General features: G+C 31.1%; 1 protein-coding gene and 1 non-coding gene across 2 annotated transcripts; one reads left to right on the top strand and one right to left on the bottom strand.

Moving 5' to 3' along the window:
• Window positions 1-1,522: 1,522 nt before the first annotated feature.
• On the bottom strand, window positions 1,523-12,010 carry LOC110897600 (DNA polymerase delta small subunit). The gene is made up of 15 exons (XM_022144365.2): window positions 11,864-12,010; window positions 10,555-10,669; window positions 10,334-10,463; window positions 10,148-10,254; window positions 9,926-10,052; window positions 9,174-9,281; window positions 7,800-7,915; window positions 7,640-7,723; window positions 7,466-7,534; window positions 6,638-6,709; window positions 6,459-6,550; window positions 3,177-3,304; window positions 2,548-2,649; window positions 2,386-2,453; window positions 1,523-1,837 (listed from the first exon to the last, which is right to left on the bottom strand). Exons 2-15 carry the CDS (start codon window positions 10,615-10,617, stop codon window positions 1,778-1,780), a joined length of 1,326 nt encoding a protein of 441 aa, XP_022000057.1. The 5' UTR covers window positions 10,618-10,669; window positions 11,864-12,010; the 3' UTR covers window positions 1,523-1,777.
• A 47-nt stretch (window positions 12,011-12,057) lies between these two features.
• Window positions 12,058-12,130, top strand: TRNAA-UGC. Its single transcript has one exon. It is a non-coding gene; the product is annotated as a tRNA-Ala (tRNA).
• Window positions 12,131-13,769: the final 1,639 nt, after the last annotated feature.

The raw sequence follows: 13,769 nt of genomic DNA on the forward strand, positions 1-13,769 counted from the left end.
ATAATTAAGTAGTTTTACGATAGCCGTAGTTAAGGGTTTTTTTTATTAGATTATAATTACTCGGATTGGCTAAACTAATTTGGAAATTCATAGTGAAGTCGGAGTTGTTTTTTGTTTGTTAGTTCACTTTCACCATTTTTTTGGTTCATTTTCAACGTTTGTAAGTTTATTAAGGTTGTTTTAATTTTTTTTTAAATGTTACAAATATTAAGAATGACCTTTTTTCTTTTCAACAAAGGCATCTAGTTTAATAACTTTTTTTCTTTATTTTTCTAACAACTTGATTCGTACTTTTGATTTCAATTTGACATATAAAAATTAGCAAAAAAAAGTAAAATAATGAACTAATAAGTGGAAATCAAATCTTAAATAAGAAGAAATCAAACAGAAATCTAAGCTTAGCTTAACAGTAAAATGAGATCAAGTCTCAGGTAAAACTCAACAGTAAACCAACATAACTTTAGCATAATCAATCAAGCATGCATAGGATCAATTTGTAAATTCGAATCAACTCATCGATTTTAGACGCATAAGCAACATACCATTTTTAGCAGTAAAATAGGATCAACTTGTCGATTTTATTTTCTATAATAGTAAAACAACATAAACTAGCATAACTTTATAGAGTTTAGAAGAAACCAAACATAACTTAAACATAAATTAAGCATACCAAAGAAAGAAAGAAATGAGTAAGAATAAGACAGTAATACCCTTGGCCTTTAACGATGAAGTGAGAGAATTCTAGGTGAAACTCTTGAATTGTGAATCAAGGTTTAGAACTCTTCAAATCTTGAACTACAAGATGAAAGTTAAACCATTGAATGGTGATACCCGGGTCAGAATTCAAAGTGTGAAAGATGGAAATCAGTCATGAGTTGTGAATTTGTGAGGTACGACAAATCAAGGTCCGGTTGTTTACTTATCGAGATTCAGACAGTCGATCTAATCAATATTCCATGACCATCCTCCTCATTTAGTTGTATACTTGGAAGCTTCTTCTTCGATCTTGAATATATAAAATATGATTTTGAAATTTAAATTTAAATTTAACCTTTGTTGCAACAGAATGGAGCCAAGCTAATGATGTTTTTTCTTTTCATACTACTGATTTGTCTTTTAGAGAAAAAATAAATAAAAAATCTGCCAGCCTTGGATTGTAAATTAAAAAAAAAAACGACAAAATTTATATAAAATGGCGTTGGTAGCATGATGGTGGTGCGTGGTAGCAATGGCGGCGAATGGTGATGACTTATAGCAGTTGATGGGTATAACTGCTAGGAGTACTTTGTTTAGTCATAATGGTTTGAAGTTCTAACATAACACAAAATTCACAGATTAGGATTTAAGCCTAAACAGATTCAGGCTGGTTTCAAACTGAACCAACAAAAATGTTTTAAGTAAACGGGTTGAGGTCAATAATTGAAGTTAAACCAACACATTTAGGAATCAAAAAGTCTATTATTAGCATTATACAGCTTTTGTTTCACCAAAGTGATTGGTTGTATAAAACAAACATAATATATTTCAAAGCAAATTCACATCATTAAGACAAAATGAAAGACTAAACAGTCAACAATTTCACACAGGATATCCGAAAATCCAACATAATTTGATCAAACATACTCATACAAGTGATTATACGGCAAACACAGTTACAGAACACTTAAACCAACAGCTAAACTTCTAACTTGTCACGTGCATTAGTAAACCAACGGCTAACCCTATATGTATGGCACATCATTAAAGCTCTAAACATGCAAAAACCTGATATTTGAAATTATGAGCTGATTTGAACCGCAAAATTGAGAGTGCTGCACTCGAGGTTTTTCAAGTTCACCTGAATGCCAAAATCATAGAAATTAAGATCTTGTAGATAATGCCTGATAAGCAAATGAGTACATTCGGATATGTTTTATCTCTATTTAGGTCAAACAGATAAAACAGACTAAAACGAATTAGTCTACCAGAGTGTACTCTTAATTATGCATAAAACTACATGATGTTATTAAAATAAGGAAATGAGTCCATCTAATTGTATTCAAGTTTCATAATTGTTGCATTTAGTCCATTCGATTTAAACTATTATAAAAATTTTCACAACAATGGTTAGAAAAAAAAAAGTGACTTTAAAGATTTTATCCCTTAAAATGTGGACTTTGTAATCATATTTAGACACCAACTGTTGATAAAACATTGAATAACTTTAAACAAAAAGTGTTCTTGGTCAACTTGGTCCGTACCGAATTACCCGATTAAAATATACCCAACCCGCCATTTTTGTCAAGTCTCTAGTTTACAAGCAAATAAAATTGTGTAATTTGTTTTCCATTTCCAACACTCCCTTGTACACTTTTTATACAAGGATCACAAAGTAGCAGGGCTTACCATAACAGCAATGCCCGTCTCGCTAAACTTCGGAACAGAAATGAGTCTCACCACCTGACCCTCTGATCCTGCACAAACATTTTACCAATATTTCAAAAGGTTATCATTAATACGAGTTTTTGAAAAAAATGAATAAGCAGCCCAGAATTTTATGACGAAAACCTTTTATTATTCGAGTCGCGTATTTATCCTGATTACCAACAAAGTAAACATGTGGACAGCTCTCAATGAAGAAAGGGTCCCTGTCAGTGAAGGGATAACATCCTATACACCAAAATTTCAATGTCACAAGACAGAATCTTTTAAAACTAAGAGTAACATGCCATTTTCGTCCCTGAGGTTTGGTTTGGTCTGTTTTGTGACTTTCGTCCAAGGGTTTGTTTTTCCGCTTCTGAATCCAAAAGGTTTGAAATCTTGCCATTTCATCCGGCTTGTTAACTCCATCCATTTTTCTCTGTTAAGTCAGGGGTATTTCCGTCTTTTTTGTCAACTTAAAGGGCAATTCGGTTTTTTTCACATTATGCTAAACGCCTGTACATAAAGTGATGAAAAAGACCAAATTGCCCTTTAAGTTAACAAAAAGAACGATAACACCCCTGACTTAACAGAGAAAAATGGATGGAGTTAACGAGCCGGATGAAAAGGCAAGATTTCAAACCTTTTGGATCCAAACGTGGAAAAACAAACCTTTGGATGAAAGTCGCAAAACTGACCAAACCTTAGGGACGAAAATGGCATTTTACACTAAAAAGTAATATAGAAAACACATAAATTTTTAAAAGACATGTTACCAAGTGTGTTTGGTGCAGTTGGGGCTAGGTGCCTCCACCTCAATGTCCTTTCCATGAATTCTAATGTATCTTTTGCTTCTGAATACTTATTAAGATCGTCAATATTTTGACCAGATGTTCCAAGAAATCTGAAACTCATTAGAATTATAAACAAGTATTAAGCACTGATAAAAATAAATATAGATGGAAACATGGGCGGGTTGTATAATGGGTCAAATGTCAAAAGACTCAAAACAAGTAATCTTGTACCCGTCAAAATAAACTAGCTTGACTTGAAACACTTGTTTGTTCAAAAAATAAGTTCAAATGATAAATAGCGTGTGAGTTAAATATATTTGCAAGAAGAATATAAAATACTAGTACAATAATAATCTAATTTTTTTGTTAAGGACAATTGCATATTTCCCCTTGAAAAGCTTCTTAATTGCATATTTACCCAACTTAAATTTTAAATTGCATATATCCCCTTTCTTGACTAATAAAATTGCAAATTTACCCATTCTGATTTATTTTATTAACAATTAATTATATCATGACTATTTTACCCTTATTTTTACTAAAACATTAAAAAATTGCATATTTATCCATTTTTTTTACTAATTTTTGTAGCTTTTCCATAATTTTTGTTGTTTTTTTATCTTTTTATGTTCGCTAATTAGTTTTTTTGTATATAATGACATGATTTATTTTTCTTCTTTCAGTTTGGGTGTTATTATTCAATGTTCCCATCTTAAATAAAGATATATTGCAAAACTGGTGTATAAATATTAATGAAAATGGGCAATTGTGTAATTTTATAACACCCATTTCAAAAATTGGTCTGATCATTTTCGGGTGTTTGAGTACGAGTATATATTAATATAGATCTAGAGGTCTATGTGATTTTGGGCTGATTTATAAATATATACATTAACATACATTTAATGATCAAAAACGAAAAACGCAAAACAAATAACTTGGTAAAAATGGCAAAAAAAAAAACTAACTAGCGAAACAAAAAATAAAAACAACAAATTATGAAAAAGCCACAAAAACTAGTAAAAATGGATAAATATGTAATTTTTTAAAGTTTTAGTAAAAATAAGGGTAAAATAGTCATTATATAATTTATTTTTATTAAAAATAAATCAATAATTTATTTTTAATAAAATAAATCAAAATGGGTAAATTTGCAATTTTATTAGTCAAGGAAGGGGATATATGCAATTTTAGTTTTAGAGTTAATTACACAAATGGGTCCTGTGGTTTATACATAATTTCGCCTTTGGGTACTAACTTTTTATTTTAACAGATTTAGGTTCTATGGTTTCAATTTTGTAACACCTTTGGGTACTAACACCAAAATTAGTTAATTAATGACTAAAATACCCTTGCATTTTTTTAAGTTTATCAATGTAACACATTTGGGTACTAACACCTAATTTTATTTAAGTTTAAATCAATTTTACAAAATCTATTTATTTTTTATTTTCATTATTTTATTATATCTCTTAATTAACATAAACTCTATTTATTTATTTATTTTTTTATATTTTTATTAAATTTCTTATTTAACATAAAATCTACTTGTTACACCATTATTTTTTTAAATAAAATCTACTAGCTATATAGTTTTATGTAAATTAAATTTTCGTTTTCAATTTTGGATTGAAATGATTGATCATAATAAATATCTTTCATGTAAAAAAATTTAAGCCTTTTTTTAACTCGTTTTTTTGTTCATTTACATTTTACTATTTTAGAAAGATATTTAATTTATATAAAACTATATAGCTAGGTATTTTAGATAAAACTATATAGCTAGGTATTTTAGATAAAACTAAAAAAAAATTAAACCTTTTTTTAACTCGTTTTTTTTTTGTAAAATAGATTTTTAATTTACATAAAACTATATAGCTAGTAGATTTTACTGGTGCAACTAGTAGATTTTATGTGAATTAAATATCTTTCTAAAATAGTAAAATGTAAATGAACAAAAAACGAGTTAAAAATGGCTTAATTTTTTTTACATGAAAGATATTTATTATTATTATTATTATTATTATTATTATTATTATTATTATTATTATTATTATTATTATTATTATCAATCATATATATCCAAAATTCAAAACGAGTAAGGTTTACATTATTTAAAACTAGTAAGAAATTTAATTTACATAAAACTATATAGCTACTAGATTTTATTTAAAAAATCTATTTAAAAAAAATACTGGTGTAACAAGTAGATTTTATGTTAAATAAGAAATTTAATAAAAATATAAAAATAAAAAAAATAAATAGACTTTATGTTAATTAAGAGATATAATAAAAAGATGAAAATAAAAAAAAATAGATTTTGTAAAATTGATTTAAACTTAAATAAAATTAGGTGTTAGTACCCAAATGTGTTGCATTGATAAACTTAAAAAAATGCAAGGGTATTTTAGTCATTAATTAACTAATTTTGGTGTTAGTACCCAAAGGTGTTACAAAATTGAAACCATAGAAACTAAATCTGTTAAAATAAAAAGTTAGTACCCAAAGCCGAAATTAGGTATAAACCACAGGACCCATTTGTGTAATTAACTCTTAGTTTTAAGTTGGGTAAATATGCAATTAAGAAGTTTTTCAAGGGGAAATATGTAATTGTTATTAAGTGATGTAGATCAAACACTTCAGAAGACATACAACCTGTTTCATTTTGGAACTATATTTTTTTTATTCGACCCATATAGATCAAACCTAACCCGGATTGACCCATTCATAAGTACACGAGTCAAAAGTACCATATGTAATGATGACATGATAAGTTAAAGTGATAAATCACTTGTGAGTTAAATATATTTGCAAGAAGAATATACAATACTACAATAATAATCCAACTTTTTACAACTTTTTACAACCCGTTTCTTTTTGGACTATATATATTTTTTTATTTGACCCATTATAGATCAAACATAAACCGGATTGACCAATTCATAAGTAAACGGGTCAAAAGTACCATATGTAGTGATGATGTTATAAGTTAAAATGATAAATAACTTGTGCATTTAATATATTTACAAGAAAAAAATATAATATACTACAATAATAATCTAACTTTTTTAATAAAGTGATGTAGATCAAACACTTCGAATACATACACCCCGTTTCTTTTTGGACTATATATATTTTCTTTTATTTGACCAATTATAGATCAAACATAACCCAGATGGACCCATTCATAAGTAAACAGGTCAAAAGTACCATCTCTAACAAAGACATGATTTTTAATTTTGTATTATGGATTTCATGTCTTACCTCACATTATCCACATCAAAGAGATGAGGATTAGTGCAGGACCTAAATGTGTTATAGGCTGATGATCCAGGAAAAAGGCATCTGTTCAAAGGCTGCAAAGAAAAACATGTAATAAATAAAATAAAATGCTGCACGAGGAATATTAGATATGCTTTATTTAAATGTTTAACTATAAGAACCTGTTGTGGCAGAGCAAAGTTTGCAGGGTCATTATATCCAGCCATAATATCTATAGGAATACCTGCAGCAATCTGCACAAAACTAAAGATGATTAAGATCTGGCTAACATTTATATATTGTTTTAAATTTTAAATAACTAGAATTTTTGACCCGTGCCACACGCTGCGTCGGCAAAGTTGCGTTTGTGACTTTGTTGCACAAGTTACGTTTGTGACATTAACATAGATTAAAAAAAAGATTATGTCTCGGACGTTGCCGTCTAAAGTCGTAAAAGTAATTTAGACAGTGGTGTAAAGTCATAAAAGGAATTTAAACAAAAAAGTATTACTAATGTGGTCAGGCATAGATAAACAAAAATGTATAATAATGCATCGCACGATGTGGCGTAAAGTTGTAAAAGTAATTTAAACAAAAGGAGGGATCAAATAATTCAAATTATTAAGTAGAAAAGGTTGGAGAGTCAAAGTTGTAAATTACCAAAAGTTAGAAGTGAAGAGGGTCGTTAAAGTAATTTAAACAAAAGGAGATGTCAAGTTATTAAGTAGAAAAGGTTGGAGGGTCAAAGTTGTCAAATACGAAAAGTTAGAAGTGAATGTGTAACTTACTTAAAGATGAGGGTTAATAGTTTTTCATGTCAAAAGTTTGAGGGTTAATAGTGAACGTTGTCAAAAGTTTGAAGGTTAATGAATGTTGTCAAAAGTTGAGGGTTGGTATGTGAATGCTGTCAAAAGTTGGTTAATATGTGAATGTGTCAAAAGTTGAGGGTTAAAAGAGAAAAGTCTACCGACCTTTCTCTTTAAGATATAGTAAAAAACTTGTGCAAGTACCTGAGTCAAAAAGATATCCAGCTCTTTGATTGGTTCAGATAATTTAGATTGGTCCTTGGAGGCCAGATTCTGCAACCAACAAAATATTCGTGTTGTCATCACTAATAGCGCGCCTTGTTATGAACTTCGAGTGACAGTATTTGTGAAGTTGATCACATCATCTAGCTTAATTACCTGGCCGTTAAGAAGCCCGTGTTGAATTTGGATGGAATTACCAGCAACAACGACTTGAACTATTTGTGCTGCAGAGTGTTGTTCCTGTTTAAATATAGAAAAAATGAGATATAATTACTTAAAACGTACGTAGATGGGGACAACGTGAAAAAGGTTGGACCTTTTTATCTCCTAGATGTCCAGTAATGTGATCAACAAGAAGCTGAAGCTGAAGCGGGTTAGAAGAGATGCTGCCAACATTTAATCCAGATACTAAGACAACGTATTTGTCTTCTCCTGTTAAATGAACATAAATCTTTAATGAGAAAAGAATCGTAGACTAATTAGTTATTACAAGCGACTGTCTTTCACAAAATGAGAAAAGGTGTTCCAGTTTATTTGATAAAAATTATGATATAACCGGTTGCACATATTAAAAGACAGTAACTAGGACATTTATCTTTCCAAACATTTCAGTTAAAATTAAAGTCGCTAAGAAAAAATATAAAAATGTTTTAGTATGATTCCATGGCCGTTTTAGGTAAGAGTCTTAAGACCGTTTTTAAGCAAATGAGACATTTATCTTTTCCAAACATTTCATTCAAAGTTTAAAGAACTATGAAAAAAGGGTAAATTACTTTTTGAGTCCATGTGTTTTAGTGGTTTTAACTAGTTGAGTCCAAAAGCAAAAAGTTTAACGATCTGAGTCCCTATAAGCATTTTCATTAACCATTTGAGTCCTTTTGGGTCCAAATTTTAACCTGTTGAGTCCAATTTTTTGGACTCAAATCGTTATAAAATGAACAAAATTGGACTCAAAATGTTATAAAATAAATGGCTAGGGACTCAGGGCATTAAACTTTTTGATTTTGGACTCAAGTGGTTAAAACCACTAAAACACAGGGACTCAAAAAGTAATTTACTCAAAAAAAAATTAAAAAAACACTGGTTAGTGCATAATGTATTTGCAGCCGTTTCGGCAGTGTTTAGATCTTTGTATAGGTCGTGTTTATGTTTTGTGTTAAGTTAGGACAGAGTTTGACTATAATGTAAGTCAAACGAATGAGTCATTCGTTTGACAAGGTCAGTCGTATGAGAAATTGAGAATCAGTCGAATAGGTCTTTCGTTTAATGTTGACCAGTAAGAGCCAGTCGTGTGAGGGTCCAGTCGATTGAGTCAATCGACTGGATATGCCTATAAATACATGTGTCCATACGACTGGATCATACTTCTGTTGTCCAATTTGAATAGATCAATCAGCAACGTTTATTTACACTCTGTGCACATTATCAAACACTCCGTACGTCGTATATGTACAAACGTCGAATCTAAAGTGATTAGCGTGTAAAACCGTAAGATCAAGATCCATTCAGGAAATTTCAACATTTTTGGTATCATGCCACGACGAATTTTAGAGAAAAACATCATGTTACTTTTAAAGTCAAATTTGCTTAGGAAACCATTAACGTTTTTGCCGATACGGGAATGACTGATTAACTCAATATATTTGCTAGGTAGCAATTAGTATTTCATACAGCTTTGTATGGATGATACCTGATTTATTTGGTAGATCCAGCTGTGGTGGTAAACCAGCTTCAAGAAGATCTTCAACAAAAAAATCACCTCCGCCAGTTTCCTTTCCATGTAAAGCAACAACATTGCCTTTAAACACCAACACAGAATATATCAGCATAAAAATATTTTTGGGATTATAGTTTCAAGAGTAAAATGCCATTTTCGCCCATGAGGTTTGGCCAATTTTGCAACTTTCGTCCAAAGGTTTGTTTTTCCGCATATGGATCCAAAAGGTTTGAAATCTTGCCATTTTCATTCGGCTCCTTACCTCCATCCATTTTACTCCGTTAAGGAAGAGTTATTTTTGTCTTTTTTGTAAACTTAAGGGTATTTTTGTCTTTTTTGAAATACTTGTACAGTTGTACATTATGCTAAATGCTTGTACATAAAGTGAAAAAGACCGAATTGCCCTTTAAGCTAATAAAAAAGACGGCACGGAGAAAAATAGATGGAGTTAACGAGCCTGATGAAAATGGCAAGATTTCAAGCCTTTGGATCCAGATGCGGAAAAACAAACCTTTGGACGAAATTCGCAAAAATGGCCAAACCTCATGGACGAAAACTCGAAAATGGCATTTTACTCTAGTTTTAATAACTTGAAGTTTAAACACAAATCATGTGCTTCTTCATTAGTAATACATTATAGCAAGGCCACTTCTAATTTAGGTGACACACAGAATGTAACATATACCCAAAATCTTAGAAAACTTAAAGTTTGACTTGATACAGACCTGTTACATATACAGAAGGTGATAGTACATTGCCTTTGAGGTTTACTCTTCCACTCTCATCTTCTAAAACCAAAGAATCATCTGGGTGCACAAAATTATCAGGGCTTACAAGTGGGGTTGCAGACCTCTGTATAAATAAAAGACAATAAATAACATGCGTTATAAGCTTATGAACATGATAAGTAACAACAGAAAAGCAGTGAGGTTTATCATAATCTACACCTCCTTTGAATACTCGCTAAGAATTGTAGGTTTGAGCTTCATATGCTTATAGAGTGTTCCAACAATAATGCACTCTTTCCCTTCCTCTAGCCCCAAAACAGTACAGACTACATAATAAAACATGTTTTAACGAGGCTGATATAGTGATATGAAAAACTGAAGATTGTAACAAAGAAAGCAATGCACCTGGCAAGTGAGGTTTCCAGTTGGGAAGGAGAGAGTAAATGAGAGTTCGGATCAAATGTAACCTTATATAGTAAATCTGGCTATACTGTTGACCCTTGTACATCTCTTTTTGAATCTCAAAAATCTCATCCTGTTAATAGATAAATATAGTACAAAGTGGAAATTAACCTAGATCACCAAGTGAAATTCATAAATTGATAATATAAGAAAGTAAAAGCTACCATGGATTTATATAGGGATTGTTTTCTTTGAAGCGCCCCGGTGTCAACATCCATGGCTGTCATATCTATTGCAGGTTAATTTTAACTACGAACAGGAAATTGCAGATGGTATAATCTGCAACATGATAGAAATAACAGATACCAAAAGGTGTTAGATTAACTTTTAACTACAACCATACCCAGTAAATCCCACAAATAGCAAAGCTACTTATAGGGTCTGAGGAGGGTGGGATGTAGACAGACCTTGCCTCTATCCCTAGGGATAGAGAGGCTGCTTCCAGAGAGACCCTCGGCTCCAAAACAAACAACATGCCAACACAACAAGTCAAACAATATAGAAATAGCATACAACATCATTTGGACATAATATAATGTAAATAGGAAGCCACCAATACCAAGAAAGTGATCAGAGTGACACAATATAATGTAAATCATGTATAATAGCATAAAACATCATTTGGACATAAACACCAGAGGGCAATCATGTATAATAGCATAAAACATCATTTGGACATAGCATACAACATCATTTAGATTAACTTTTAACTGAAAACAGAAAATTGCAGATGGTATAATCTGCAACATGATAGAAATCACAGAATTCAAAAGGTCTCAAGTTAATTTTTACTGCATACAGGAAATTGCAAGCAGTAAATCACTGAAGTTAAAGGGATTAGGCTAATTTTCAACTGCAAACAGAAAACTACAGGTGTTATAACCAGCAACATGACAAAAATCACATAATTCAAAAGGCATTAGGTTCAATCCAAAAGCTTCAATTTCAAATCTTCCTACAGTTTTATGCCATCACATACAATCAACAAACAAGCAAAATCTGAACTCGTTTGCACGCCAAAGTCTTCTAACTAACTAAACCTAGAAAAACACACATTCGCAAGCTCGTCTAAATCACCGTACGGTACAAATTAGTAACTCATAAAACAGTTATGTGCCATCACATACAATCAACAACCAAAATCTACACACCAATATCATCCTCTAACTAACTAAACCTAGAAGAAGACATCTGTAAACAGCGTCTAAAGTCTAAACTGAAACCATTATCCTGCAAATCGCCTTACAAAATAGTAATTCATCAAATAGTTAAAACTCTCCAATATCCTCTAACTAAACCTAGAAGAACGCATGTTCGTAACGACGGCGTTTGAATCAAAACCGTTACACTGAAAATCGCCTAACATATTGAATATAAACTCATTAAATCTAAGCATATTGAAAGCTAAACCGCGAATAACTTAGCGAATCGCTTCGACGAACATAAATTAGCAGCGGAGAAAAGGAGATTTACCTGTGAAGTAGTACCGCAACGCTGCAATAGAACGACGGTGCCGGCGAGCGGAGAGAAAAGTGTGAGGGTTTGGTTGACGAGAGAGAGGCGGGAATGGGGGGAAATGGGGGGAAGAACAGAAGATAAATGCTGAATAAAGTGTGTGCTGCAGATATCTATTTTATATAAAGGTCTTAGTGTACATTAACCTAATTGGGGATGTAGCTCACATGGTAGAGCGCTCGCTTTGCATGCGAGAGGTACGGGGTTCGATACCCCGCATCTCCATTTTATTTTACTTATTGGGTTTTTTTTCCACTATCTACTTAATTACTTATATATAAAAGGAGAAGTAATGCTGATATAAATGTGTCAATTAATATGCCATGTAAATTTTGCTGATGTAATAAATCACATTAAAAATCTAATATATATTGTATTAACCTTTTAATTAAATTAATATATATATATATATATATTGACTTTAGATTCAAAATTTAAAATTCAAAATTTGGCTCTATATTCAAAATTCAAACAATATCCTATTAACCCTTCTTTTTAATTTCTCTTTATCAACTCTCAACTTTTAGCTCTCTCTCTCAAAGCCCTAAACGCCGAATCGCCTCTTCCGGATCTCAATCAACCTGTGCGACAACCTTCAGTCCATCTTAAACCCTGTCTCCGGCGATTACAATCATCTCAATCAATATCTTTCAAAATTCAATCCATCACTTATGTCTCTCTCTCTCTCATCCAGATCTTTCAGCGATGAAGATGGACCGATAATCCTTGGTATCTACAATTCCGTATCTTCAAGGTGAGTTTTAGGGTTCGAATTATGTATTTCATATGATTTAGGGTTCGATGGATCGCCATTCTATATCCTTCTTAATCGTTGTTTTGCTTATCAGTTTCCGGTGTTGGTTTTGTTTGTCTGCCCTCAGTCAACGACGCAGTCACCGATTGATGAAGTGAGTGGTAAGTCACACTTGATGTACACTATTAAATATTGTGAACCACTCTACCTGTATACATCATTGTTCTTATTGGACAATCTAATTTATGTTTTAAGAGGATTGAATCGTAGCTTGTATATGTTTATGATGTTTTACTAATCAAGGTTCTGTTTTTAATAATTTTGTCATCATATCTTCATGTCTGCAACAGGGCATGATACGTGGTGGAACTTTTATCAATTCATGCATACCAAGTGTTTTATGAAATACTTTAATGAGAAAAATAAAATTTATCACTTTTAACGATTTGATCTGTTCTTCAATGATTGATCACCATTGATTAGAATTTAGGATTTGATTGGATGTTGAATTTCTGTTATCAAGTTTTAGTTATTACTATATTTCCGAGAATTTTCAATTTCTATACATATATATCAACAAATTTGCATCATAACTAAATGGGTGATTCATTACCGGACAATTGCATCAGAGGTTATACTTTTTTTTGGGTTCTAATTGTTAAAGAGGTGTTTGGATGTGCGATCTAGAATAATATTTAATAATCACATAGTAAAATGATAAATCTGATTATTTAATGAATCAATGGATAAAATGTTGAATAAGAGAATATTATAAGGAAAAAGGAGTTTTGTGTTAACTATGGGTATATAGTTAAGGTTATTGTAGCCGTAGGTATTCATTTTTGTTGCAATCAGTATGAAATGGATTATTCGAAGTTGATTACGTGACCCTAAAATAATAAGATTACCGTAAGCCAACTTTGTTTATCCACTAATCAGATAATCAGTTATACATCCTTTAAGTTACAAGGAACATAATTTGATTATTGACTACTGTTTCCATTACATATCTTATATTTACATCTTAGTGTAAAGATTTATGAGGAACATAATTTGATTATTGACTACTGTTCATATCTAAACTAAATGTAGGAACTGAAATAATTTGAT

The sequence above is a fragment of the Helianthus annuus genome, chromosome 13 (genome assembly GCF_002127325.2).
Source record: "Helianthus annuus cultivar XRQ/B chromosome 13, HanXRQr2.0-SUNRISE, whole genome shotgun sequence".
In the NCBI taxonomy this organism is placed as follows: domain Eukaryota; kingdom Viridiplantae; phylum Streptophyta; class Magnoliopsida; order Asterales; family Asteraceae; genus Helianthus; species Helianthus annuus.

Excerpts from the sequence above, each read along its gene's own strand:
- LOC110897600 (XM_022144365.2), bottom strand. The coding sequence starts at position 10,617 with ATGACAGCCATGGATGTTGACACCGGGGCGCTTCAAAGAAAACAATCC. Across the intron at positions 7,724-7,799 it reads GACATCTAGGAGATAAAAAG|GAACAACACTCTGCAGCACA; the intron begins GTCCAACCTTTT and ends ATATTTAAACAG. Across the intron at positions 7,535-7,639 it reads ACGGGCTTCTTAACGGCCAG|AATCTGGCCTCCAAGGACCA; the intron begins GTAATTAAGCTA and ends TGTTGGTTGCAG.